Source organism: Sminthopsis crassicaudata, chromosome 3, assembly GCF_048593235.1.
Source record: "Sminthopsis crassicaudata isolate SCR6 chromosome 3, ASM4859323v1, whole genome shotgun sequence".
In the NCBI taxonomy this organism is placed as follows: Eukaryota; Metazoa; Chordata; class Mammalia; order Dasyuromorphia; family Dasyuridae; genus Sminthopsis; species Sminthopsis crassicaudata.
The window spans coordinates 440,200,928-440,227,665 of record NC_133619.1 but is presented as its reverse complement, the minus strand read 5'-3'; the positions used below and the strand labels follow the sequence as shown (position 1 = coordinate 440,227,665).

At 32.8% G+C, this 26,738-nt stretch overlaps 1 protein-coding gene across 1 annotated transcript; it reads left to right on the top strand.

Moving 5' to 3' along the window:
- The first annotated feature begins 710 nt into the window (after positions 1-710).
- Positions 711-26,212, top strand: PDK1 (pyruvate dehydrogenase kinase 1). The gene is made up of 11 exons (XM_074303117.1): positions 711-987; positions 3,844-3,985; positions 6,407-6,478; positions 9,616-9,800; positions 10,026-10,121; positions 13,111-13,188; positions 14,858-14,934; positions 16,707-16,805; positions 19,168-19,278; positions 23,809-23,922; positions 24,289-26,212. The coding sequence occupies exons 1-11, from the start codon at positions 813-815 to the stop codon at positions 24,427-24,429; spliced, it is 1,290 nt and encodes a 429-aa protein (XP_074159218.1). The 5' UTR covers positions 711-812; the 3' UTR covers positions 24,430-26,212.
- Positions 26,213-26,738: the final 526 nt, after the last annotated feature.

Genomic DNA, 26,738 nt, shown 5'->3' with positions numbered 1-26,738 from the left:
AATTTTTTTATATTATTATCCCTTATATTCATTTTTCCAAATTATCCCCCCCTCTCTCCACTCCCTCCCCTCGATGACAGGCAATCCCATACATTTTACATGTAGAACAGCCTTTTCAAATAAATCAATAAAGGGATCATAATTGTCACAGCCTCATACACCTCCTCTGATCTCCAGTGCGTCTCTCATCCCCGGTCCATTTGTAAATAACATTTGTAACAGACTAAGGCATCCATCCATCCCATGGGATGTTACAAATGTTATTTACATTTCTGAGGGCAGGAGTCCTAGGAAAGGCAAGGTGGGACCGCGCTGGGTGGCTCCCTTGGGAGCGTGGCTGGGAGGGCGAGCACCGGCATCCCAGCACTCCTAGGCCACTGAGGAATGAGATTTTCTCTGTCACCCCCGTCCTCATCCAACGTTATGGCTGGATAGGCACAGCGTGCCCCTTTGGTTAAAGAATGGGCAGGGCTAAACAAAACCAGCCCTGGAGAGGATGGAAGGCAGACAGAGCACAGTTTGTGCGGGTCCCAGCAGGTGCCTCTAGTTTGGCGGGACAGGGCTTCAAGGAGAGAAGGGGCGCGGCGACTCCGGGACACGCCCCTGCTTCGCCACTTCCCTCCTAGGGGCGGGGCGCTCAGCTCCCTCTCTCAGGCACCTCGAGCGCAGACGGCGCCCGCGGCCCCGCCTCTTCCGTGCCCCGCCCCCTTCACTCCCACGTACGCGCTACGGAAGCCGGGAGCTGCGCGCGGGATGGCGCCTCTTGGTTTCGGCTCCCTTGTGTTTTCACCCCTTCTGAAAAGCATTTCGCTATGAGATTAATAAGGTACCTGCGGCTGGCGGCTTCGGCCGGCTCGGGTCCGGGTCCCGGTCCCAGCCCCAAGCAAGGTCCTGGTGCTGGTCCCGAGCGCAGCGTCCCGGGCCAAGTGGATTTCTACTCGCGCTTTTCCCCGTCCCCGCTCTCCATGAAGCAGTTTCTGGACTTCGGTGAGAGTGTTTGCGCTACTCCCGGGGCAGCGGTGTCCACACTGGCCGGGGCGGGGGGGGCGGGGAATCCCTCTATCAGACTCAGTCCCCCATCGTATCACTCGTGTGTATGTGTGTCCTTGCACGTCTGCGTCTCTCCTGTGCCTTCGCCTCTGTCCACCTGCCTTCCCTTCCGTCCATCCGTGTGTCCGGGTCGTTCTCCATTCTCTCGTGCCCATCTCTTCCCTCCTTTTCGCACTTTTCCTTCGCATCCTGACACCGTGTTTCTTTTCGTGCGTTTTGTGTGATGCATTTCTCATTTTCAAGCAAAAACTAGGAGTTTAAAAAAGCATCCAGCGCCGGAGGGAGGGGGAGACAACAGGGCCTAGTTCTGTTGCCAAGTATTCCTTTAAAATTTTTTTTTTTTTGTTATTTATTTATCTCTTTATTTTTTTATTTCAATGTTGCGGGCACTCTCAGACACAAGCCACGGTTGTTATTTCTAATATGCAACAAAAGGCAAGAGTAATGGTAAATTCTCCTTTTACCACAAAGCCTTTACTCTCTGAGACAGAAATGATTATGTTGGTAGAAAAAACTTAGGACGGCTATGTTGCTGCTTTATGGCGGTGTAGAATTTTTCTTATCGTGTCATTAGGGTTCACATAGGAAACAAGTCATTTAGATCTATGAAATAAAACTTTTTTGCTCTTTTTCTTGAAGAGAATCATACTTTTGGGGGATATCAATTAGACTCTGAGCTCCTGGAGGTCAGGGACTCCTTTCCACCTCCTCTTTTCTTGTCTTTCCAAGGATCAAGGGAAAATAATAATTGCAAAAATGCAGAGAATTGGTCCTAGCTCAGGATAGGTGCTTTGTAAATACTTATGGACTGATAAATGTTGATAACTCAGAGAAAGTGTTATAGTTTTAAATAAATATTGAGCATAAATAAGTTGCATGAACACAAAATACTGCGGGACTCAAAAGTTTTCCTTTAACGTTATCAGACTGCTTTTAAGTAACTTACATTCTAGTTTTTTTCCTGTTCAAATATTTTTTTTAAAGTTTTCCTCCAAAGAAAGAAAATATTTAACAGATTGTAGAAAACAAAAGAGATGGTTGCGTTTATTATTTGTTGTGTTCTTCTTGGGCTAAGCCAAATATAAAATAATTAATATTAATAATAGTTAATGTTTATATAGTGCTTTCTATGTTCTGTGTTTATAATTATGATCTTATTTGATCTTCAAAACAACCCTGCAGGTAGGTGCTATTATTAGATCTATTTTACAGATGAGGAAACAAAGGAAAACAAGTTAAGTAAGGTGCCCAGGTTGCTAGTAAGTGTCTGAACTCCAGTTTGAATTCAGGACTTTCTGAAGATGATAAAACAAGGGGAAAAGTGGAAGTCTTCTAATAAGTAGTAGTTGAACAAAAACACTGTACATTGTGAGTGCTGGGGACAATAATTTACTTTTGTTATCAGGATTTACTGCCATACCCTAATATTACACCCTCAATACAATGTTGATGATTTCATTATTTTAAAATAAAAATACTTTCTAGTTTATGAGGTCTGTTTGTTTTGACTACAAAATGTCTGCGTGTTTTTATTTTTATTCATAATTTGAAATTAACTACTCTGATAGTTAAGATAGGATCATTACATTTTTAAAAGTATGCCATTAAGCTGAATTTTAGGAGAAAGTATTTTCTTTTAAATCTTTTGAGACAACATAGTATGAAGAAGCATTGCATCGTGTTAGAAAAAGTAGTTTTCTGGGAGTAGGGAGAAGCAAGTTCTTTCCTAGTGCTTCCACTTGGTTTATTATATAAAAAAAAACATATATAACTAAAAAGTGAGTAAAATGGAAAACTTTTTTTAAACAGGTAATTATAGCTATAAAAGTTGCCTATTTATAATATAATATATATTTATAATCATAAAGAATTTCAAAGTAGAGGAAGCTAAGTGGTGCAGTGAATAGAGCACCAGTTCTGAAATCAGGAGGACCTGTATTCAATTCTGGACTCGGACACTTAACACTTCCTAACACTTAACCCTGGGCAAGTCACTTAACCCTAATTGCCTCAGCAAAAAAAAAAAAAAAAAAGAGAGAGAGAGAGAATTTCAAAGTATCTGATAGCTTCAAGGGGAAGAGAAGACAGTTTCATCACTTGTATGAGAATGGCTACAAAGTAGAATATGGTATTGAAGCTAAGTTTAAAAAAAAAAAAAAGACTTGTTTTTGATATTTTAGTTACAGTTATTGCTATGTATAGGACATTCTGTTCCCATTATGGTAAAATATGAGTGAACACAAAAGCCCAATGATGGCTACCATTAGAGCAGTTTGATCAGTACATTTTGTCTAATTCCTTTATACCAGAAGAAAGCATATTTTTCAGACTCACCTTCCCCCTCAGATTACAGTGTCTTCTAAATCCTTCAGCAGGATTGTAAACTTTTCTATACCAATAGTGAAATAAGAAACCATTCTTTTGAATGGAATATTTAGTAGAAATTTAAGAATATATATGTTGGTGGTTATTTATCCTATGTCATTACTGAGAATCCTTAGGTCAGTGAGCTGTTATGGTATTGGGAATTTAGGTTTTTTTTTCTTGGTAAAACTGTACTTTTTAGGCAGAGTTGATTTGATCTTGTAGACTTATGATTTTCTTTCTCTTACATATTACCTTGTTTTCCTTAAGATTCAGTTTTTAAATAATATAATTCTTAAGCAGGTACTTTCAAAATTTAGCCATTTAGAAGCAAAGAATATAAAAGAAACTTTTGGTGGAAGAATTGTATTTATAGAATCTCATTTCTTTCACACTTCTATTTTGATTTCCAAATTCTTTTGGTTTCAGGATCTGTGAATGCATGTGAAAAGACCTCATTTATGTTTTTGAGGCAGGAGTTGCCAGTGAGATTGGCAAACATAATGAAAGAAATAAGTCTCCTTCCAGATAACCTTCTAAGAACACCTTCAGTTCAACTGGTACAGAGCTGGTAAGAATCCTGTCTTGTTTTTGGAACATCGTTGGAAAATATTTTAACTTAAGTTGAGGGCACTGCCTTTTTGTAAATCTTTGTTGGACCACTAGAATTGTACAGCAGTCCTTATTTGTGGTGTATTTGTTTCCTAAGTGCTAGATGTTATTATTCTTTGCTTTGAGAGAAGCAGTTCTACACAGAATAGCATGTGCCTTAAGTATGTTTAGTGATCCATATTTTGTTAAATTTCAAACTTTGATTTTTTTTAACATTCTAAAATTCGAACGAATGCAGTCAGTATGAATAAATTTATAGTATACTTTGTTTTGTGGGGAATTTTTGAGAAGCAATTGGGGTTAAGTAACTTGCCCAGGGTCACACAGCTAGTAAATGTTAAGTGTCTGAGACATAATTGACTTAAGTCCTCCTGACTCCAGGGCCATGCTCTAGCCACTATGCCATCTAGCTGGACTAGCAAATGTGTTTTAAAAACATACATTCCTAATAAATGAAAATAAATTCCTAATAAATTCTATTGTTGAAAACATCTTCAATTTTATAAGCCATATTTTTTAAAATTGTTGATAATCATTTCATTAATTGCTGTGATGTTTTCAAATAATTGTCCTTATTTGTCTTCGCTATTGCTGTTTTCTTTAAGCATCATATAAACATTTAGCAAAAGTCAAGATAAATTTTGAATGAAAAGTAATTTAATTACAAAACCTTTATTCCTTGATTATGGTTATTATTTTAAGAGATTCTATGTTTTTTTTCTTTTGGGTAAATTATACTTGTGAGAAAATCTGTTCTTACACATCCATTTTTTTAAGTTGACAAAAGAAACAAGTGAGTCACAATTAGCATAACCATACTTCTTTTTTTAAATGGCAGTACAATTTTAAGCATTAAACTGTTACAGATTTGATTAAACGTGAAATAATTGTGAATTAAAGTAGAGAAGAAAGCTGAAATATTTTTGAGAGATTTCTTCCCTAAAATATACTCTGCAGTCAAAATAGTGCATCTCATGTTTAAAAATAGTTATTCCATTGTTATGTGGACCTTTAGGCAGAAAAATATGGAATGATTATTATAAATCTCTCTCTCTCTTTATATATATATATATATATATATATATATATATATATATATATACACACATATACATACAAGATGTATACATTTATATGTACTGAATACACATTTTTGTGTCTGAAAAGATATATTTATAAGAGGTATACATTTACACACACACACACATAAACATATTGAAACAACTGAACAACAATTCCTTTTCTAATTTTTGTTTTGGTGACAGTTGGATGGTGTGGTAAATAGAGTGATAGCTCAGGAGTCAGCTGAGTTCACATATGGCTTCAGACACATATTAGCTATGTGTCCTGGACAAGTCTCTTAACCCTGTTTGCCTTAGTTTCCTTCTCTGTAAAATGAGTTGGAAAGGAAATGGCAAACCTCTCTAATGTCTTTGCTAAGAAAATTCCAAATGGAGTCACAAAGAGTCAGACCTGCCTAATGAACTAAGTAGCAACAAAATATATACCTTTGGAATTCTGTCAGACACATGCAATCAGGAAAACATTAAAAATAAACACAGTTTTTACAGATAGTTATCTAAGACACCTTTGTTGCTTAATCTTTCATAACAATAGTTTGAGATAATGTGGTTAAGGAAGGAAGTTTTTATGACACTGTATAATTGTTCTCTTTAACTGAAAAGAGATTATAGTACAGTGATTTGAATACTAGTCTTATTACTGGTTTTTTAAAAAATGATACTTTTTTGCCCCTGAAAGAGATATATTATCTTTCTCATTTTCTTCATTTTTGAGCTGATAACTTCTTCTCTTTAGAAGTGCAATACTATTTCAAGTGCTTCAACTTTCTTATAATGCTAAGAAATAAAATACTTGGTTTTATTATTATTATTTTATGTTTATATTTTCTTGGATGATCATATACTTTGTAAAATTGAAAGCTTTAAAGTCAAGACATATGAGTTAGATGGACTACTCAGTTTGTAGATTTAAAAATTTTATCTAGTGGCATGGCTGAGAGCACCACGTGTGGACTCACTAGTCAAATGTACATTGAACTATACATCTTTTTTTGAATTAAAGACATGTCAAGTAGTTGAGTGAAGATATAGAGTTAAAGATAAACAAAACCATAGCAGGATAAGATTTTAAGATTTTTGAATAATATCTTGTCTGAAACATTGTCAGCAAGAGGGAATATAGACTAGCTCTTGAGTAACTATAAAAAATATCTTTTCAACAATTTATGTCCTTTTTATATGATGTCAGTATTGTTCTTGATCAAAAAGTGATATTTTAAAAGTACATTTGAAATATTTTTACAGATTAAAGTCTTGGAACATAATGTTCAATTTTAACTTGGGTATTTACATTTTAGGTACATCCAGAGTCTACAGGAGCTCCTGGATTTTAAGGATAAAAGTGCTGAAGATGCTAAAGCTGTTTATGAGTAAGTATATTCTTGCTCCCATTCTTGCAGTATCTTTACTGCCTAATTTTTGTCCTCTAACACTATTCCAAAAAATAAATACATCTGGCCACTGAACCCAGATGGCTCCAGAGAAGAAAGTGAGGCAGATGACCTTGCATAGCCTTCCCTCACTCAAATCCAATTCACTTGTATGTCATAGCATCACCTCCTGATATAGAAGTCATCTTCAGGAATGAAGGACAAACAACAGTGTTATTGGACTTAATTTTTCTAATGGAAAAAAAGGGTTAGTAGTGTTGTGATTTTGTTTTTGTTTACAGATTTTATTAATTCATGTTTTCTTCCATTCTTAAGATTCTCTGTCTCTACTTAGCTTGATTCCTATTAAGTTATGTTTATTTGCTTTAAAAAAATACACATGTATATATCTGAAAGATTCTTTTCTATTTCAAAGAAATTACCTTGAGACACTGTACACGTATTCCAACAATGCTGATATTGTTTAAAATCTTTATAATTATTCTTTAGAACTACCTTTAAAACTTGTTGCACATACTTTTGAATAAGATTAATAATGAATAATGAAAAAATAATAATGAGCAAAGGTTAAAGATTTAATATGATTTTTGGAAGTCAAATTCAACAAAAAGGATGATCAAATTGGGTATACAGCTTTTTACTTTTGAAAGAAAAAAAATTGGGTATAAGTCTCCCAGTACTTTGAATAGTACAGTTAAATGAGAATTAAATAAAACTTTAAATGAGAGTTATAAATTCTGTAATTGTTTCTCATGAACAGGTTCTTGTTGTGTCCTGCTTTCTAGAGCCCCCAATGTACTGTTGCTTTTTAGAGCCCTCACATCGGGGTGATTAAAATATCCTACTTTCTAGAGCCCCCAAGCTGGGGTGACAAAACATACCGTTGCTTTCTAAAGCTCCCACATTAGGATATATTAAGATATCTTCCTAGTGGAGGTGATGAGGCGGGACTCCCGAGGATAATGAGAAAATGGAGTCCGTTTATTTCAAGCACCTTTTCCTTTATATAATGTAACAAAAACAACACTGAGCATGTGGGATCACATAAACAACTTGCTATTGTACGTAGTTTGCCACTTGGTATCACTCTTCCATCTGGTATCACTTTGCTTTAATCTCAACACAGGTTGTCACCACCTCCTAACTTCTCAGGAAGGATGAGAGTCCTTAGGGGAGATGGGTGACTGAACCAGATGTCGTTAGCAAGTTCCCTTTGGGCTTAAGGATCTTATACTTCACCCAGAGTTTCCCCACTCTCTGTGACCCACTACAGATTCCATTAAAATTCTTCATTGAACCATTTTGATTATGTTTTTTGAATTTCCTGTGAAGTGATTTTTTAAGGGGAATGCCAGATAGTTAATGTAGAATATCAAATTAGATATAAAATATATTTGTAATATATTTTAAGTAACCACTTTCCTTTGATATTTTTATTAATCTTTTATTAATAGGGGTTAGTACCATCTTTAACATGTCTTTTTTTGCCCACTACAAATTTGCAGGCCTATATGTCATTATTTATATAATATACAGGCCTATGTCATTATTTAAACTATTGGCACAAAGTTGTACTAGCTCATTCTAAGTTTTGGCCATTTCTCCCCCCTCCTTCCTTTACTAATATACCCTCTTTCCTGCCCTCATCTGTATAATGTTAATATAATAGAATGAATGAAATAATATCACATGCCATACATTATTTTTTGCTCTAGATATATGACAGTTTCTAACACTAAAGAGTTTAAATTACCTATTTATCTTGATTCACTATTAGCTAAGAGTACCACATACTGTCATGCTCCAGAAGCATCTGTGTAGGACCATACTTACTTATAGTCAGTGCTAGATAAAGACTTCAAACCTAACAAGCATTTGTCAATCTCCTACCATGTGTAAATACTGCGCTAGACAATGGATTCAAAGATAGGAAGAAAAAGTATCCCTTCCTTGAGGCAGCTTAGATTTTTTTCGAGCATTGGGATGAGAATACATGTAAACAAAGATAAGTAGCTACATGATAATTGGAAGACATAAGTGAGAGCATTAATACTTTAGATCAAGAAGGATCCTTTTTTGGAGAAGATACATGAATTGAGTCTTGACTTAGGCTATATTATTTCATTCATTCTACCTTAGCACCATGAAGATGATGGCATGGAAGGGGGAAGATGATGTAGGGTTGGAGAGTGACCAAAACCTAGCAGAGACTATTATATCTTTATACCAATAGTGTAAATATTGACATAAACTTATTCATAATCAGTTCAGATTTATGATGGGCACAATAACCATATTTAACATTATCTTGGTGGGGCAGCTAGGTGGTGCAATGGACAGAGAACTAGCCCTGAAGTCAGGAGGACCTACCTGAGTTTAATTCTGGCCTCAGAAACTTAACACTTTTTAGTTGGGTGACCCTGGGCAAGTTACTTAACCCCAATTGCCTGAGCAAAAAAAGAAAAAAAGAAAAAAAAATAATAATTCCTTTGAAGGGGTTCTAAAAACAGGTGTGGAGATGCATTATATGGATACTTTGTGCAATGACATTTACATTACATTAGAGATGAAATGCTGTATTTGGGAAACAGTAAATAGATCTGATTTCCTGAAACAGAGTATAGGAACAGTTATAAAATGAGCTCCCAAAGGTAAATGAAAGGCAAAGTATAAAGGGTTTTAAATGCTTGACCTCTGAGGGATTCATATTTTATGTTAGGGATGATAAGGAGTCAGTGAAAGTTTTTAAGCCAATGAAGTAAACGTGCTTAGGCTTGGGCTTTAGAAAAGTTATTTTGAAAGCCGAATAGAAAATGTTAATAATGGATAGAAAAACAAAACAAAACAAAAACCTTTGTGTTTAACCAGTGTCATAAAGTATGTTAGTTTTGGTAATTGTGGACCAGATTGTGAAACTTGAACAAATTGAAAGGTTGCTACTTTTACTGCTAAGATAGTATTTACTACCCCAAAAATACACTGATGCTGTGTATACATTATATGCTGTGTAGAAATTGAGGATTTTTGTTTTCCTTTCTTGTTAGTTCACTTTATTTTGTTACTCTAAATAGGTGTTTAAAAATGTAGGACCAATCTAACAAGTGTGTTTTGTTTAGCTTTACAGACACTGTGATAAGAATCCGGAATCGACATAATGATGTCATTCCTACCATGGCTCAGGGTGTGATTGAATACAAGGAAAGCTTTGGCGTAGATCCAGTGACCAGCCAGAATGTACAGTATTTTTTGGATCGCTTTTACATGAGTCGCATTTCAATAAGAATGCTACTCAATCAGCACTGTAAGTACTTAGGAGCAAAGAGAGGAGAAAATCTATTGATACAGTAGTGTACAATTCATTTCCTTTTATTGCCCATTAGCTAAACATATATAGCTATTCAGTTTTTAGTGAACATTAATGCTTATAAGAAATATTTATGTCTTCCAGTTTAAAGTCTACTGAGAGAAAAAAAAAAGCTATAAGACTGAAATGTATTTAACTATTTAACTTTTTAATTTTGCATAGCCTTACTGTTTGGTGGAAAAGGAAAAGGAAGTTCAACTCACCGAAAACACATTGGAAGCATTAATCCAAATTGTAATGTTGTTGAAGTTATTAAAGGTAATTTCCTCTGAACTTATATTTTTAAAAGTATACAGAAATCAAATATATTACTTCTAGTGACATAAGGAGTTGACCGAGAATATTATATAGAAGAACTTTACAAATAGCAAATATTATTAAAATAATAAATTAATATAATATTATATTATTATATTAATATTATATAATATAATTAAAAATAAAATAAAAAATATTATTAAAAAACAAGTTTACCTTGTTAATGACTGAGATATATTCATTCAATAGACATATATAATGCTTATATTGTACAAGCTAATATGCTAAACACTAGGGAAGGTAAAAAGATAAATAAGACATGACCCCCCCCCTACTCTCTCTCTTTTTTTTAATACTACATTTTCTTAAATTATAGCTTTTTATATACAAAACATATGCATGGGTAATTTTTTAAACACTGACTCTTGCAAAAACTTCTGTTTCAACTTTTCCCCTCCTTCCCTCCACCTCCTCCCTTAGATGGCAGGTATTCTCATACATGTTAAATATGTTAAAGTATATGTTAAATACAGTATATGTATACATATTTATAGAAAAATAGGATTTAGAAAGAAGGTAAAAATAACCTGAGAAGAAAAAACAAAAATGCAAACAAATAATAACAAAGAGTAGAAATGCTATCTTGTGGTCCATACTCATTTCCCAGTATTCTTTCTCTGAGTGTAGCTGGTTCTGCTCATTACTGATCAATTAATTGGAACTGGTTTGGATCCTCTCATTGTTGAAGAGAATCATGTCCATCAGAATTGATTATTATATAGTATTGTTGTTGAAGTGTATAATGACCTCCTGGTTCTGCTCATTTCACTTAGCATCAGTTCATGTAAGTCTCTCTATCCTGCTAGTCATTTCTTATAGAATAATAATATTTCATAACATTCACATACCACAATTTATTCAGCCATTCTCCAATTGGTGGGCATCCATTCAATTTCCCGTTTCTAGCCACTACAAAAAGGGCCGCCACAAACATTTTTGCACATACAGGTCCCTTTCCCTTCTTTAAGATCTCTTTGGGATATAAGCCCAGTAGTAACACTGCTGGATTAAAGGGTTTGCACAGTTTGATAACTTTTTGAGCATAGTTCCAAATTGCTCTCCCCAATGGTTCGATACATTCACAACTCCACCAACAATGCATCAGTGTCCCAGTTTTCCAACATCCCCTCCAACATTTGTCTTTATTTTTTCCTGTCATCTTAGCCAATCTGAGAGCTGTATAGTGGTATCTCAGAGTTGTCTTAATTTGCATTTCTCTGATCAATAATGATTTGGAATACCTTTTCATATGATTAGAAATAATTTGTTTCTTCATATGAAAATTGTCTGTTTATATCCTTTGACCATTTATCAATTAGAGAATGGCTTGATTTCTTATAGAGTCAGTTCTCTATATATTTTGGAAATGAGGCCTTTATCAGAACCTTTAGCTGTAAAAATATTTTCCCAGTTTATTGCTTCCTTTCTAACCCTGTCTCATTAGTTTTGTTTGTACAAAAGCTTTTTAACTTAAAATAATCGACCTTTTCTATTTTGTGATCAATAATGATCTCTAGCTTTTCTTTGGTCACAAATTCCTTCCTCCTCCACAGATCTGAAAGGTAAACTATCCTATGTTCTAATTTATTTATAATCTCATTCTTTATGCCTAAATCATGAACCCATTTTTATCTTATCTTGGTGTACTGTGGCGACCCCACTAGCTAGAATCAGCCGGAGTCAGGATAAGCAAAAGTTTTTATTCTTGGTCTTTAGCGGTAGAAGTGAAAAGAGAATGGACGCATACGATCTCTGTGATTTCACCTCTTTGTCTCTCTTGCAGAAGTGAGACTGTTTACTCTTACTGCACCTCCTAGTCCCTTCCACAATTCTCTGTGTACACCAAAAGATTGGGCCAGTACAGGATAGTGGGAAGGGCCATTTTCCAAGCATATTCTTACAGAGTATTACCAATCAGTAATTAGCCTCAAGTGCTCGTTTGTCTTACCCAGTGCATTGACTCAAGAGCTCCAGCCCCTTACAGTGTATGGTGTTGAGTGTGATGACCCCTTACTCTCAAAAGAAATCTATATGATTAATTAAAGTACAAAATAGAATGCAATAAATGTATAAGACAGGTATGAACAAGGTGCTATAAATCCACAGATGAAAACATTTCTGTCTGGTATGGAAGAATTTATAGACATCATGAAGGACATGATATTTGAGCTGGCCCTTGAAACTTGGTTAAGATTTCAAAGGTTCAGGTGGTAGGGGAGGACATTGTAGATTTAACAAACAGGTGGCAAATACTCTGATTTGTAAATAGTGTAGAAATCATGAAGAGCAGTAGTTTGTAATCCCTTTAGTATTTTGTCAGTATGTGTGGCAAGTACATAGACCATAACTTTTTCTCACTTATTAAGTAAAATAGACATCTCTCTTTGATGTATGGTCTCCAGATGAAACTTTATCATTAGGGCCTTCCTTCTAGGAATTATCAGCTGATCATATTATTAGTTGAAAAAATAATCTAAGGTTAGCAGTCTGATAATAAATTCCTGCAGCAAAAACTTTTAAAAATGAAATTACAACATATACTTCATTTGTATCATTTGTCTAAGAAAAAAAACTTTTTAAGGATGGGTTAAGAATGACTAAAAGTTTTATGCTTTTTAGTTTTTTCATAGAAGTTTAACAAACATACTATTTATAAAATGATTCTGTCTTGCAGAATGTACCACTAATTAATTTTGAAAGAAAATATTCCAAATACTTCTCATATATGAGATGGGACATTTTCATTAAGAACATCCTTCTCATTTTGATTTTTGTCCCAGAAAAGTAGAGTAAGAAATAGTTGATTATAACAATGGAAAAACTTTATTCATTAATTTATTATCTTTTAGTGCAGCAATTCTGCTTCTCTGTTTAGTGTATAAATATGAACTAAATATATTTAACTCTTTTCCTTTTTAATTTGCTCTAGATGGCTATGAAAATGCAAAACGCCTTTGTGATTTGTACTATATTAATTCTCCAGAACTAGAACTTGAAGAATTAAATGGTAAGACTGTGGATCACCTTTCAATTACTAATGTTTAGGATTAAAATTAATTAAGAGATAAGGAGAGTTTTGTGAATTTTTTTATGAATATGTAAAATGAAAGTTACTCTTAATTGAGTCACAGATTTTTGGGTTATGTAAAACATATATAATAGTTCATGTTTATTAACAATTTATAACTTGCAGAATATTTTCTTTGCAACAATTCTCTTAAGTTGATTAGTGTAAATATTCTATAGCTTCATAGAACTTAGAGCTAGAAGGGACAGATGAGGAAACTGAGACTCAAAGAAAATTAAAAAAAAAAAAAACATTGCATCAGATTTAGAACTGTAAGGGACCTTAAAGATCATGGAGTTCCTTTTAAATCTGATCATGTGACATTTGGGTAGGAAACTCTACTCATGAAGATATTGGAAGAGAAGAGATGGAACTGATAATAGAGAAGTTATTTAGGTTTTTGTAAGCATCATCATCTTAAAGCCGCCTAAGTAAAATCTATATATGTATGTGTATATATATATATATATATATATATATATATATATATATACATATATATATATATATATATATATTAGTGCATTAAATGTAATCTTAGTGACATGAAAAAATTTTGGTATCTGCAAAATTACTGATCTTATTCCTTAGGAAATAATAGGATTATAGATTTAGAGCTGTAAGAGATCTTAGAAATTTGGAAGCTGTTTCAACTTTCTCATTTTACAGATGAGATTAACTTTTGAATGAATTACTTTGGCTTTTTATTCCAGTTCTGTCAACTAATGAGAGACATTCTCAAAACACATAGTGGAAAAAGCATTGGTTCTGGATTCAAAGAATCCAGGTTTAAATCCAGCGTCTGACATGAGCTATACGTCCTGAAAAAGTCAGATACGGTGATTTCCAGGTCACACAGCTTGTGTCAGAAATAGGATTTGAGTCTATTGCAAAACCTTTTTCTACTCTGTATTTTTAGAATGTCACTCATTAATTGACAGAAACTGCAATAATGAACCATATTGATTCATAATTCTTTGTTTTTTCCCCAATCCTATTGTTAATTTTCAGACTAATTATTGTCATCATGATCCTAGTGAACATTTGAATATTGAAATTATATTCCTTATTACACTAAAGGTAATACAATATTTTTTATTAAGATATTTGAAAATATCTAAAAGAACAGAAAAATTCTGCCTTATAGAGCTGTTTTCAATATGTCCTGGGGTGGTTTTTTTTGGTTGTTGTTTGTTTTTTGTTGTTTGAGTTTATGTGAACTGGGGAAAAAAAAAAAACAAAAACCTTAAGCTGGAAGTTTGTGTTTTCTTGAGCTCTTTAAAACTTTCTTTGGGAAAGCAAAATTATGTAATTTTGAAAATTTAGTGGAGGGAGAAAAATGGAAAACATTTGGGGATAGTCACATTTGTTAGGTTATTTTGGAGTATTCCTTGAGATTACTACATTATTAATGTTGTCATGTCAGTTGTGAATTTCTTGAGCAAGGAAATTCAAACATTATTGTCATAAAAAAAGTTATATAACAACTTTTCAGAAACAATACTGCCTTTTATAATAAATGTTTCTTCCATGACTATATTGTTTGTCTTTTTAAGATGCTTGGGTAGATCCAATTCCATAGTTAAATTTTTCTTTTTCCACTCTGTAGCAAAATCACCAGGACAGCCCATGCAAGTAGTATATGTACCATCACATCTCTATCACATGGTGTTTGAACTTTTCAAGGTTTGTGAAGAAGAATTACATAAGCTTTGTATTTAGATTTTTCCTTAGTATTAGGAATCTTGCTGAATTCCTAAAACTATTTTAAAAATAAAATGTAATTTCATTAAAAATGTATAATTAGATGATACCCCAATTATTGAAAGTCAGTGTTCTGATGGCCTTAGACTTCTAGAAACAGACAACACAGGGGAAAATAGAACATTTTATTCAGTTATTTTTTATTCTTACCTAACATGTAATTCTTAATAGGCTTAATTATCTGATTTTTAACTCATATTAATTAGAAGCTGAAAATGAAAAGCTTATATATTGGAAAGGGGAGATCAATTTGGGAAAATGGAGTGATCCTTAACAGGTAGAATAGACATTAGTTAGAAGTGGCAGGTACCAATCTAATAATAAATCAGTGAGAAAACTAAACTAGTTATTTTATTGTAATGATAATTGATAATGCAATTATCAGTTTACAATTTTTTTTGTGTGGCAGCTCTTTGAAGTAAGCTTTTTGAAGCCAGCATATTATTTTTCTCATCTTATAGATAAAAAACTGAGGTGTAGAAATGTTAAATTATTCATTCAGGGCTTATAGCTGACATGAGACCAGTGTTCAAACTCATATCTTCTATTGGTCTTCCTATTGCATGAATAGATTCGGAGGATTTAGAGGTTGTAAGTCCCATTAAGATCATTTAGTCCAGCTTTCTCATTTTATAGAAGAAAATATCAAGGTCCAGAGTGATTATATTAAGTGAGAGGTGAACTGGGAAACAAAGTTATATAACCTTTTATTTCAGATTCTTAAGTTCTATTAAATCACACTGTCAGGATAACCTTAATCATCAAGAAAGGATTTTATTTTTTTTAATATCCTCTGTTTAACCAAATAGGGACACATATTTCATAAAGACGTCTACCAACATGTTTAAATAAAGTTTTGATGTTTTGTTTAGAACATATCACTTGACAATGATGATAGATAAGTGAGACATTCCTATATTTAAATTTTTCTACCATAGTATTTTAATGTCAGGGACTCATCTTCTGCATTTGTTGTATGTTTTAAGGACACTTGAAACTAAAAGTATATTTTTAAAATTTACTATTACAGTTTAATTAGGATAAGATACAAAGAATAAACATGCTTTTTTATTATTCATCAACACTTATTTCCAGGTTATATGAAATATAGAACTAGACGGTATTCCTATACACATGATAAAAACTGACTAATGCAGGGTGAAAATAGAGGAAACTTGGAAATGTGGGTGTGTCACCACGATCTAGGTGTTGGTTAGGAATGGGCATTATTGTTGAATTGTTTATCCCTTTTTTTTTTTTTTTTAAATAAAGATAGTTTAGGATTAGATTTTGGAAGTCTTTGTTTATGAAAAAAAATTATTTCTTTTGAACATTTTAAGACATTTAAAATCTTAACTAAAAGAAACCTACGTTTACCAAAAATACAGTTTATCGACATATCTGATGTTGGAGAGGAAAGTTCTTTTACCTAATATCTAGTATGATTATACGATAGTTCTTTGGCAGAATTTTCTGCTTCGGTGTAACTTTTAGAGTTTTCACAGTGTATTTATTGTTTATAGAGAGTAATCTTCAGAGTCTTTCCCTGTGAAAATGATCCTTTAAAAATACTTAGAAGAATTGTCTAGGTCATTTGTACCAATTTGTTATGTGCTTTTCCCGGGATTAGAAACTTCAAAGAAACTTACAAATTTTGAAAAATTGTAGCTCTTAATATAACTAATATTTTTCAGAATGCAATGAGAGCAACTATGGAATACCATGCCGACAAAGGTGTTTACCCTCCTATTCAGGTTCATGTAACACTGGGTAATGAGGACTTGACTGTGAAGGTAAATGCTGTTTAAAAATTTGGGGCTTAGATATGCCAAATGAAAAAGGGCTTGCTAATTTCAAGATGTGAAGTTAAAAATAAATGATTAAATCATAAAGAAAACCTTTTCACTTGTAGCCAATAGTCATATAAGTATTATCAAAACTGGAATTTTTAACCTACTTGTTCAGGCAAAAGCACATAGAATATAGGCAATATAGGGGTATTCGTGATATATTAGTTTCAAAATGTGTGAGTATTTATGTAGAATTGTATATAATCTATAGGCTAGTTACTTCTGTTGCTCAGAGCCTTATGAATCTTAAAACCCCCTTATATAAATGTGAGTTGTTATTGTTATTGTTAATGGTTTAATTCCAATACAGACAAATTAGCTTTGTGTAAAGAAACTTTCCCCATATGCCTTTCCCTCTAAACCTGACTAGTCACCTCAAAAGAGAAATGTGGATGGCTCAGCACAACTTGCTATCCTTATTGGAAGAAACTTCAAAATGTGTGGTGAGTTTGTAGTCATTTGTTTATATATTTTACATCGGACAGCCATCTCTTTACTTCCTATCCAGCTGTACTTTTTTGGACCTTACCATCCTTTGCATTGGTTCCTTCCTTCTCCCTCTACTTTTGTGTGTTATTTGAAGGAAGGGATTGTTTTTTGCATATGTATCCCCATCATTTAACACTGGACTGGCACATCTTAAGCACTTAATAAATATTTGTTGACTGATCACAGTGTTAAGGAGCTTGAGAAAAAGGACCAGATCAGTTGTAAACAGAGGAAAAATGTGTTAGAGATATAAAATTTTAGGGTACCCAGTGATTGATTGTCAAGATTTGAGGTAGGGGAAAGTATCAAATTCAAGAATTTAAAACTTTATTAGTACCCCCCCAAAGAATCAAAAAATCTAACTTTCCCATTTATATGAAATGTTTATTTTTTTAAAATCTACATATGCATCAAGGCATACCTCAGTGAAGATAGTAGAAAGTACTGGGTAGGCTTTCCCACACAATATTCCATGGTAGATTACTTGCTTATTTAAATGTATCTAATGTGGTTAGTCCCCACTACAACAACAATGGTTTTTGTAATAAGCACTTAAATTATGTTATTTTTGTACTCAAATTTTATAGGTGGTTTCATCTAAGTTTTCATTTGCTTGTAGTGTTTGAGTTTCAAAGGGTAAACAATTTCTCATTAGCTTTTACTTGCAATTCTACTACCTAGTTTTTTCCATTTATCTTAGAATTCTTTTGTTACTTCTCAGTTTTCTTCTTTTCTCATGCTTTTCTGATTCATTTTCTAAAATAATCTCTAAGTTGGCTTTTTATTCAGAGCTAAACTAATTCTCTAAGCAGCATTTGAATTATAGTAACTATAAAAAAAGTAAATGAAACCAAACAGTAGGAGCTGTTTATCATTATCTGCTTCAGTTGCCACTTCTAAAGAGTAGTGAACATTTTTGTCTTATTAAAGATGAATACCTTGCTTGCTTTGGGGGGGGGAAGGGGGAAGGCAGCTTTTATGTACATTTCTGTTTAATAACTTATATAGCCAGTTGCAAATGAATTAGAAATACACACTGTTTATATTAAAAATTGACTACTCTAGATTAAGGAATGGTATGAAAAATCTATTATTTAGTTAAGTTCTTAGAATTCACTTCATTAATTTTTAAGACAAATTACTACTATAAATCCAGTAGGTATTTGAATCTGCAGCTCAAGAGTAATTTCAAACTTGCTTTTAGCTCTCTCTCCTATACTAGTTTCACATATTGGATTTTCATAGGTTTTATACTCTAAAAATTAAGTAATGAATCAGCTATGGTATGGTATTTAAAACAAATTTACTAAGACTCAGGCTACTATGCTCTGCAATTGTGTATAGTCCTGTCTTATTTCAAATCTTGTAAAAAGTGATAAACTCTTCTGACAGAATTAGAATTCATATTAGTTGTTAGGGGGAAAAATCACTTTGACTTTTAATCCCTATTTATACGTCCATACTTTACTAAAATTTAAAACTATACAAAGACTTAAGGAATTTATATATTCTTCTCTCTCAGTAAAATTGTTCATGTTTTGCTATTGGCAGAACAGTGTTAAAGGATAACATTTAAGTAACATTCAAATAAAGACTGCAATTCTGCCCTTTATCAGGTTTTGTTGTAGCAGTACTCTAATATTTATGTAGAATCATATTTTTTAACCTTTTACTCATATTAGATTTGATTTACTAGATGCCATATTTAAAAAGCTTTTGTTTCAAAGACTATATGAATCTGTAGCTATACATAATATGCTAGGTTAATACTGATTTTCTTTATAAGATAATGTTAGAAAATATTTTCTTTTCTTAGATGAGTGATCGTGGAGGTGGTGTTCCTTTGAGGAAAATTGATAGACTCTTCAACTATATGTATTCAACTGCACCCCGACCTCGTGTTGAAACCTCTAGAGCTGTACCCCTGGTAGGTAATCTTGTAATAATGAAATATGGTCTGGTGATGTTCCTTTCTAATCAAAGTGAAAAGAGATGGGCTACCAAAGTAGCACTTTAAAATTCCTCAGTATGGCCACAAGGTGGAGTTCTGCACAAAGAATAAGGGAAGATCATTCTGTAAAGAAAACAGTGCTTACTTTAAAAAAAAAAAATCCTTTGGATTAAGTTCATATATTGAGACAGACAAAATTATTAGACTTTCAAAGCCAGAAAGTAAATCACATATTGGTATGTTTTTACTAATATGTTATGAGAATAAATTAATAAAAGCTTGTTAAATTGAATTAAGTAAAATTCTCCTCTGGTGTCTTAAAAATTATCCTACCAGACTACAAACATTAGATGATTAAACCAGTGTAGAAAATCTTAAATATGTTAATCATGGAATCACAGAGAAGGCCTTCAGTAGGTTCTTTGTGGAGAATTTATGGAAAGACATTTTTTCATAGTTCTAATAGTGTAGATACACACATACATGTGCGCGTGCACACATATACTCCATCTACATACATATCTGTATATTTCTATACTACATATATATTCACATACATGTGTATAAATATATATATGTATGTGTATATATCTTGTCATTACTTAATAACTTAGTTTAGAAAGCACTTTTTAAAAGTTCATAAATAATTTGGATTTCTAAATTTAGAAAACCTTAGTTTCTTCAATCAATAATAAATATTTTATTGAGCACCAGTTTTGTGACTAACATTATGTGCTATATAAGACATGATCCTTCTCCTTAAGGAGCTTAGAGTTGGGAATATAAACATAATTTATATAGAAGAATTAGAGAATACGTGCTGAGTGGTATAATATTCATGATGACTCTAATAAGACTTAAATATAGGGGTGACCAAGAGGAGTAGAAAAAAACATTCCAGGCAGTGGAGCCAGCATGGTCAAAGAGAGGCAGTAATGAGCATGGAATGTATGGGCTAGAAGTGTCAAACATGGGCCACAACACTTCTGAATGCAGCCTGAACTAGATTAAAGTGTAATCCTTGTCCAATGTTAACATATTTATTAAAAAAGAAATATGTATAATATATGTATGTATGTGTGTAAGAATGTGTGTGTGAGAAGTTTTCTAAGTCAGTATGTTACTCATAAGATTATTAAGTACAGTTTAGGGGCCTCTGTTTCTCTTTTTTTGACTTCATTGTTGTAAAGGACAGTGGGTAGATCTAGCTCACTGAAACAGTGGTTGGGAATTGAAGTTTGCAAAATAAAAGAACAGGATTTTGATTTTGATGTGTTTGGGAGTAGATGAGTTGTTTAGGTTTCTGAGTAGGGGTGAGGGGATGATATGGGAAAAGTACTTTTAGGAATTTTGTTTTGGTAGTGGTGTACATGATAGAGAGGGGAGAAGCTGGAGACAGGGAGACTAATGAATTATAAACCTTGTGTTAACTCATTGAGTTACAGAATTTAGCTAGGAGTACCTTGCAGGTCATATAGTTTAACTCTTTTGTTTTATTGATGATGAAAGTAGAAAAATGTGTGACTTGTGCATTGTTACATAAATAATAAGGAAAAATGAGATTTGAATGTAGTGATTTTTACTTTAAATCCAGTAGTCTTTTCACTGCACCATGATGCTTTAAGCACCTGGATCAGAGTCCTTGGCATTAGGAGTGCAAAAGAAATAATCAAAGAGGTCTTTCAAAGGAAAAAACCTATGATTATTCAGAATCTAAAATTAGAGTGTGAATGTTCTTCATTTTTGGTGAAATAATTCTTAACTGGAACACTATTATTTTGTGGATATCAATTGCTTAAGAAATATGACAAATATAGTCTTGAGTGAACAGGTACTTGTCTGTTACAGGTATTGAGAGATCCAAAATTTAAAAAATCAATTTATAAATAAATATGAAATAAAAAATTATGTCATTGTTGTTTTATTGTAAATTAAGATGTTAGATATAAAACTTTTAAAAAATAAGAATCATATTGTGCAAATCATATTCTAGTCATTTTTTTCCTCTTTTTTTTTATTTTTTATAATATTATCCCTTGTATTCATTTTTCCAAATTATCCCCCCCTCCCTCTTTTCCCTCCCCCCGACGACAGGCAATACCATACATTTTACATGTGTTACAATATAGTCTAGATACAATACATGTGTGTGAATATCATTTTCTTGTTGCACAATAAGCATTAGATTCCGAAGGTACATGCAACCTGGGCAGACAGATATTAGTGCTAACAATTTACATTCACTTCCCAGTGTTTCTTCTCTGGGTGTAGCTACCTCTGTCCATCATTGATCAACTGGAAGTGAGTTGGCTTTTCTTTATGTTGAAGATTTCCACTTCTATCAGAATACATCCTCATACAGTATTGTTGTTGAAGTGTACAGTGATCTTCTGGTTCTGCTCATTTCACTCAGCATCAGTTGATTTAAGTCTCTCCAGGCCTCTCTGTATTCCTCCTGCTGGTCATTTCTTACAGAACAATAATATTCCATAACCTTCATATACCATAATTTACCCAACCATTCTCCAACTGATGGACATCCATTCATCTTCCAGTTTCTAGCTACAACAAAAAGAGCTGCCACAAACATTTTGGCACATATATGTCTCTTTCCGCTCTTTAGTATTTCTTTGGGATATAAGCCCAGTAGTAGCGCTGCTGGGTCAAAGGGTATGCACAGTTTGATAACTTTTTGGGCATAATTCCAGATTGCTCTCCAGAATGGCTGGATTCTTTCACAACTCCACCAGCAATGTATTAGTGTCCCAGTTTCCCCACATGCCCTCCAATATTCATCATTATTTGTTCCTGTCATCTTAGCCAATCTGACAGGTGTGTAGTGGTATCTCAGAGTGGTCTTAATTTGCATTTCTCTGATCAGTAGTGATTTGGAACACTCTTTCATGTGAGTGGATATAGTTTCAATTTCTTCCTCTGAGAATTGTCTGTTCATATCCTTTGACCATTTATCAATTGGAGAATGGTTCGGTTTCTTATAAATTAGGGTCAGTTCTCTATATATTTTGGAAATGAGACCTTTGTCAGAACCTTTGTTTTTAAAAATATTTTCCCAATTTGTTACTTCCCTTCTAATCTTGTTTGCATTAGTATTATTTGTACAGAAACTTTTTAGTTTGATGTAATCAAAATCTTCTATTTTGTGATCAATAATGATCTCTAGTTCTCCTCTGGTCATAAATTCCTTCCTCCTCCACAAGTCTGAGAGGTAGATTATCCTCTGTTCCTCTAATCTATTTATTATCTCCCTCTTTATGCCTAAATCATGGACCCATTTTGATCTTATCTTGGTATATGGTGTTAAGTGTGGATCCATATCTAATTTCTGCCATACTAATTTCCAGTTTTCCCAATAGTTTTTTCTGAATAATGAATTTTTATCCCTAATGTTGGTATCTTTGGGTCATATTCTAGTCATAATGAAGAAGTTTATAATAATTGGGTTGCTACTGGGTAAGTAAAATATTATAATATAGACAGTCTAAAATGCTTTAGGCAAAATTATATTTAAAATTTTTATTTTACTATCTTTGATTCTAATTAGCAAGGAGGAGCTAGTTAGAAATCTTACAGTTAAGACTGTTTTACTGAAGGAGTGGTAGATACTAAGCCACAAATTATGGGTATGTATATTTGTGTATAAATATGTAGCTATGCATGTATGTATGTATGAATAAAAATCTTACCATTATGAAAAGGGAAGTATGATAAAAGTGGCAATAGAGCTAAAGAAGCTGGCTTAGTAAAGAAAAGTTCATGAGGTTGCAAACTTATAGAAAATTCATGATGGGGCTAAAGTTATGCAACTGCTATTTTTTCATGGCTTGTGGATATTAGATTTATGATCACAGCTTTTTGGGGGGCTTAAGTTAGAAAAAATAGTAAGTCAAATAGGTGATGTTTTTAGCATTTCATGGCATCAGAATGCTTTTATGGTATACCATCTCCTTTCCCCCCACAGTAAACCTTATTATTATTTTCATTTTACAGAATGAGGATATTGAAATTTAGCAAAGTTTTTATGACTTGCCCAGGTCTACAGTGCTAGTAGTAAATAGTGGATCCACTGCTCAAGTTGCTGTCTCCTGATTCTAAGGCCATTGTTCTTCTGCTCCTTGGTGCCTCTAGAAATGCTCAGAGATGAATATTCTTTTAAGAGAGGTACCAAAGGTAAAGGAAGTTTGGGTTGTGTCAGCTTAGCAAGAACACACCACACTAAAAGCGATTTTTATATGAAATAAAGGGAAAAGGAGTTTTAACAAGAGAGTTGAAGATTTAAAAAAAAAAAGTACTCAGATTTAAGGTTTGTTATTTACAATAAACTGTGTTGGGCATTAAAATAAAAAATTCACTGGAGTTTCCTGCTTTCACATTTATGTTAATATGTAGAAATGTACAAATTGTACTCTAATAAGTAAATGGATCTGGCAGGTATAATTATAACTTAAAACAGTTTTGTTTTGTTTTTCTCTTACTCTCATTAAAAAGGCGGGTTTTGGTTATGGATTGCCCATATCTCGGCTTTATGCACAATACTTTCAAGGAGACCTAAAATTGTATTCCTTAGAAGGTTACGGGACGGATGCTGTTATCTACATTAAGGTAATGATTGCAGCACTTTTTATCAGTCAGATCACTCTCTTAGTTTGTCTTTGACTTGTCAAAAAACTTAATTTTAAGTTATAACCCAACTTTCCGTGAATGTACATATAAGTGTGTGCATTATGTATGGATGTAAAAAAAAAATACATCTTAATGATCTTTGAAAATACCACATCAAGATAAATGATAAACCTAGCATATTAAGTTGGTTGCTGGTTATCTTCATTTTCTTGCAGTTGTCACCAGGCCACATTCTTTAACCAAAAAAAAAAAAAAAAAAAATCACAATAGCTGAGGTGTGTCTATTTAAAGTATCAGTGGCTTATGTTGTAAACTGAATTTAATATGAATTTTCTTTTCTCCTAGGCCCTGTCAACAGAGTCAGTGGAGAGGCTCCCAGTATATAACAAAGCTGCTTGGAAACATTATAATACCAATCATGAGGCAGATGACTGGTGTGTGCCAAGCAGTGAACCAAAGGACATGACCACGTTCCGCAGTGCATAACTGTATCTAGGCTATCTGAAAAAAAAACAAAACAAACAAACAGATTTCTATTATTGTTTGAAAGCAGCTTTGGAAAACTATTACACCAAATATTTCTTGATCTTCACCCTCATTAACTAGGTAGAATAAATGGAAACTGAATTCCATAGTTACCTTTCAGACCTCCTTAAGCATTGAACCATTTAACTGTAAGAAGAAAGAAAATTCTAGATACTGTGTACATTTACTTTTAACTACTGCAAATGTTACATGTGTTGCTTCCTTTTCAGTGCATTTCAGGGACTAGGTTTCAGGTATAGAAATTTCCAGGTTCTTCATTGGCCCTGTGCAGTTTATTCTTATTTCTTTCATTTATATCTAGTAAAAGTATTTCCCTAATTGTACTGATTGATTGATTAACTACCTTTTTATAATCCGGAAAATCTTGTTATGCTTTATTTAAATCTACTCAGGAATGAGAGCAAATTGAAATTGTTTCATGTTATAATCAATAACTGCCTATTGGTTACACATATAAAGGCAGAAAATTGTTACTCTTGTGGGTTTAATACCACCTGCTTTTTATAATTTCCTTTTATAATTGACTTAGGGGTACTTATTTTTAGAGGTAAATTTTCTTTTTCTGAACAATCAATATCTAGTTTTCTCTATTCAGTCAAGATCCTGTGAAATTTACACTGAATATTCTTTTGATTAATTAATTGAGGAGGAAAATTTTTGTTGCTAAATGACTTAGCAACCCTTAACAAAATCCTCAGAAATTTTGAGGGGACAGTTATTTATTGTGTGATTATAAATTGTGTGTAATGATCCTAATTATGACATCAAGAAGTAATGTGGCATAATCGATAGAAAGCTGGCATTGGAGGCAGGAAGACCTAGGTCCAAGTCTTGCCTTGATACATACCATCTGTCTTTAATTTACCAAAGGTAAACTTTACTTCTTGCGTTAATTCTCTAAGTTTGTAAATTGACTTGTTTTTTGGAGGAAATTTTCAAAATAAGAGTTCATCATAATAATGAAATCACAGATCTAGAATCTTCCTAAAAAAGGGACCCCAACAATGATAGAATTATCTTTACATACCAGATGGGCATAATGATAACAGGTCTAGATTAGGTTTCCACAGACATCTAAATACAGTATAATAAAATCTCTCTCAATTAGTCTTCCAGTTTCCTCAGTTGCTGGGAATCTAATTGTATATAGAATACTGTAGAATAGAAATAATAAGAATTGAATAACAATTGGTAACAGAGATTAGTCTTAGAGCTTTATATATCATTCTATCCGCACATATAGTAATTGATTTTTGTGATAAATTACCAAAAATAAAAAAAAAGTCAATTCTCCTTCAGTATTGGAGATGTGACTGACTATACAGTAATAATACTATTTTGTGAACCCATATCATTTTGTTTTAATCAGTGGGGGAAGTGTCTCATATATTAAAAAAAATCTTTTATTGGGAAAATATTAAAATATATTCACATAAAAAGAATTCCATGTTTTCTGATGATGCCAGTTAAATGAGGTATTACTGTCCATGCTATATAAATATTGCAGGGTGACCTAACAAAAAGCCCAATGTATTATTAGTTTACTGTGAATTAGTAAATGAAGGGTAAATAATTCTGACTTATTATCATTGCTGAATATAACTGTCTTCAAATTTCCAGCAATAATGATGTATAAACTTTTGGAACTCTTCAAATCAGAATAGGTTTTGAAAAATTATAAAATGGTCAGTCTTTCATAAAATAAATTTTTTTACAATCAAAGCATGTAAGTTTGACATTTGCATTTTTAATGCCGTCATAGATTTTTTTTCCTTTATAACAAGACATATTCATATTTTTAGATGACTGATGTGCAATTCTTTCTGATAATTGTGATTATACACAGAAACTTACAAGAAATTTTTTGTTTCCTCCTGGTTTTGTAGATTAGTATATTGCTTGACTGATTGTTTATGATGGCTCTAAGCTGTTTTTAAAAAGCTGTTGTTTTGTTTAAAATAGTTTATCTAAGTATGTTGGAGATAATTTACTTTTAACTAATATATAGATGTCATCTATTTTCTAAATACAAGCTGAGAAAATTATGAATTTTTTAGGAGTTCATAGTAAAGTAGATATTCTGTGTTATGCTTTAATTATATTCATACCTACCTGTGGTTTCCTTTTCTTGAATTAGAAAACTTAAGTGACATATTTAAATGGAAGTGTCAAGTGTAATCTTTGAAAGATTTTGTGTATGAAACTAAATTGATACCATGATTTAAACTTAAAAAAAAAAAAATTCTTTC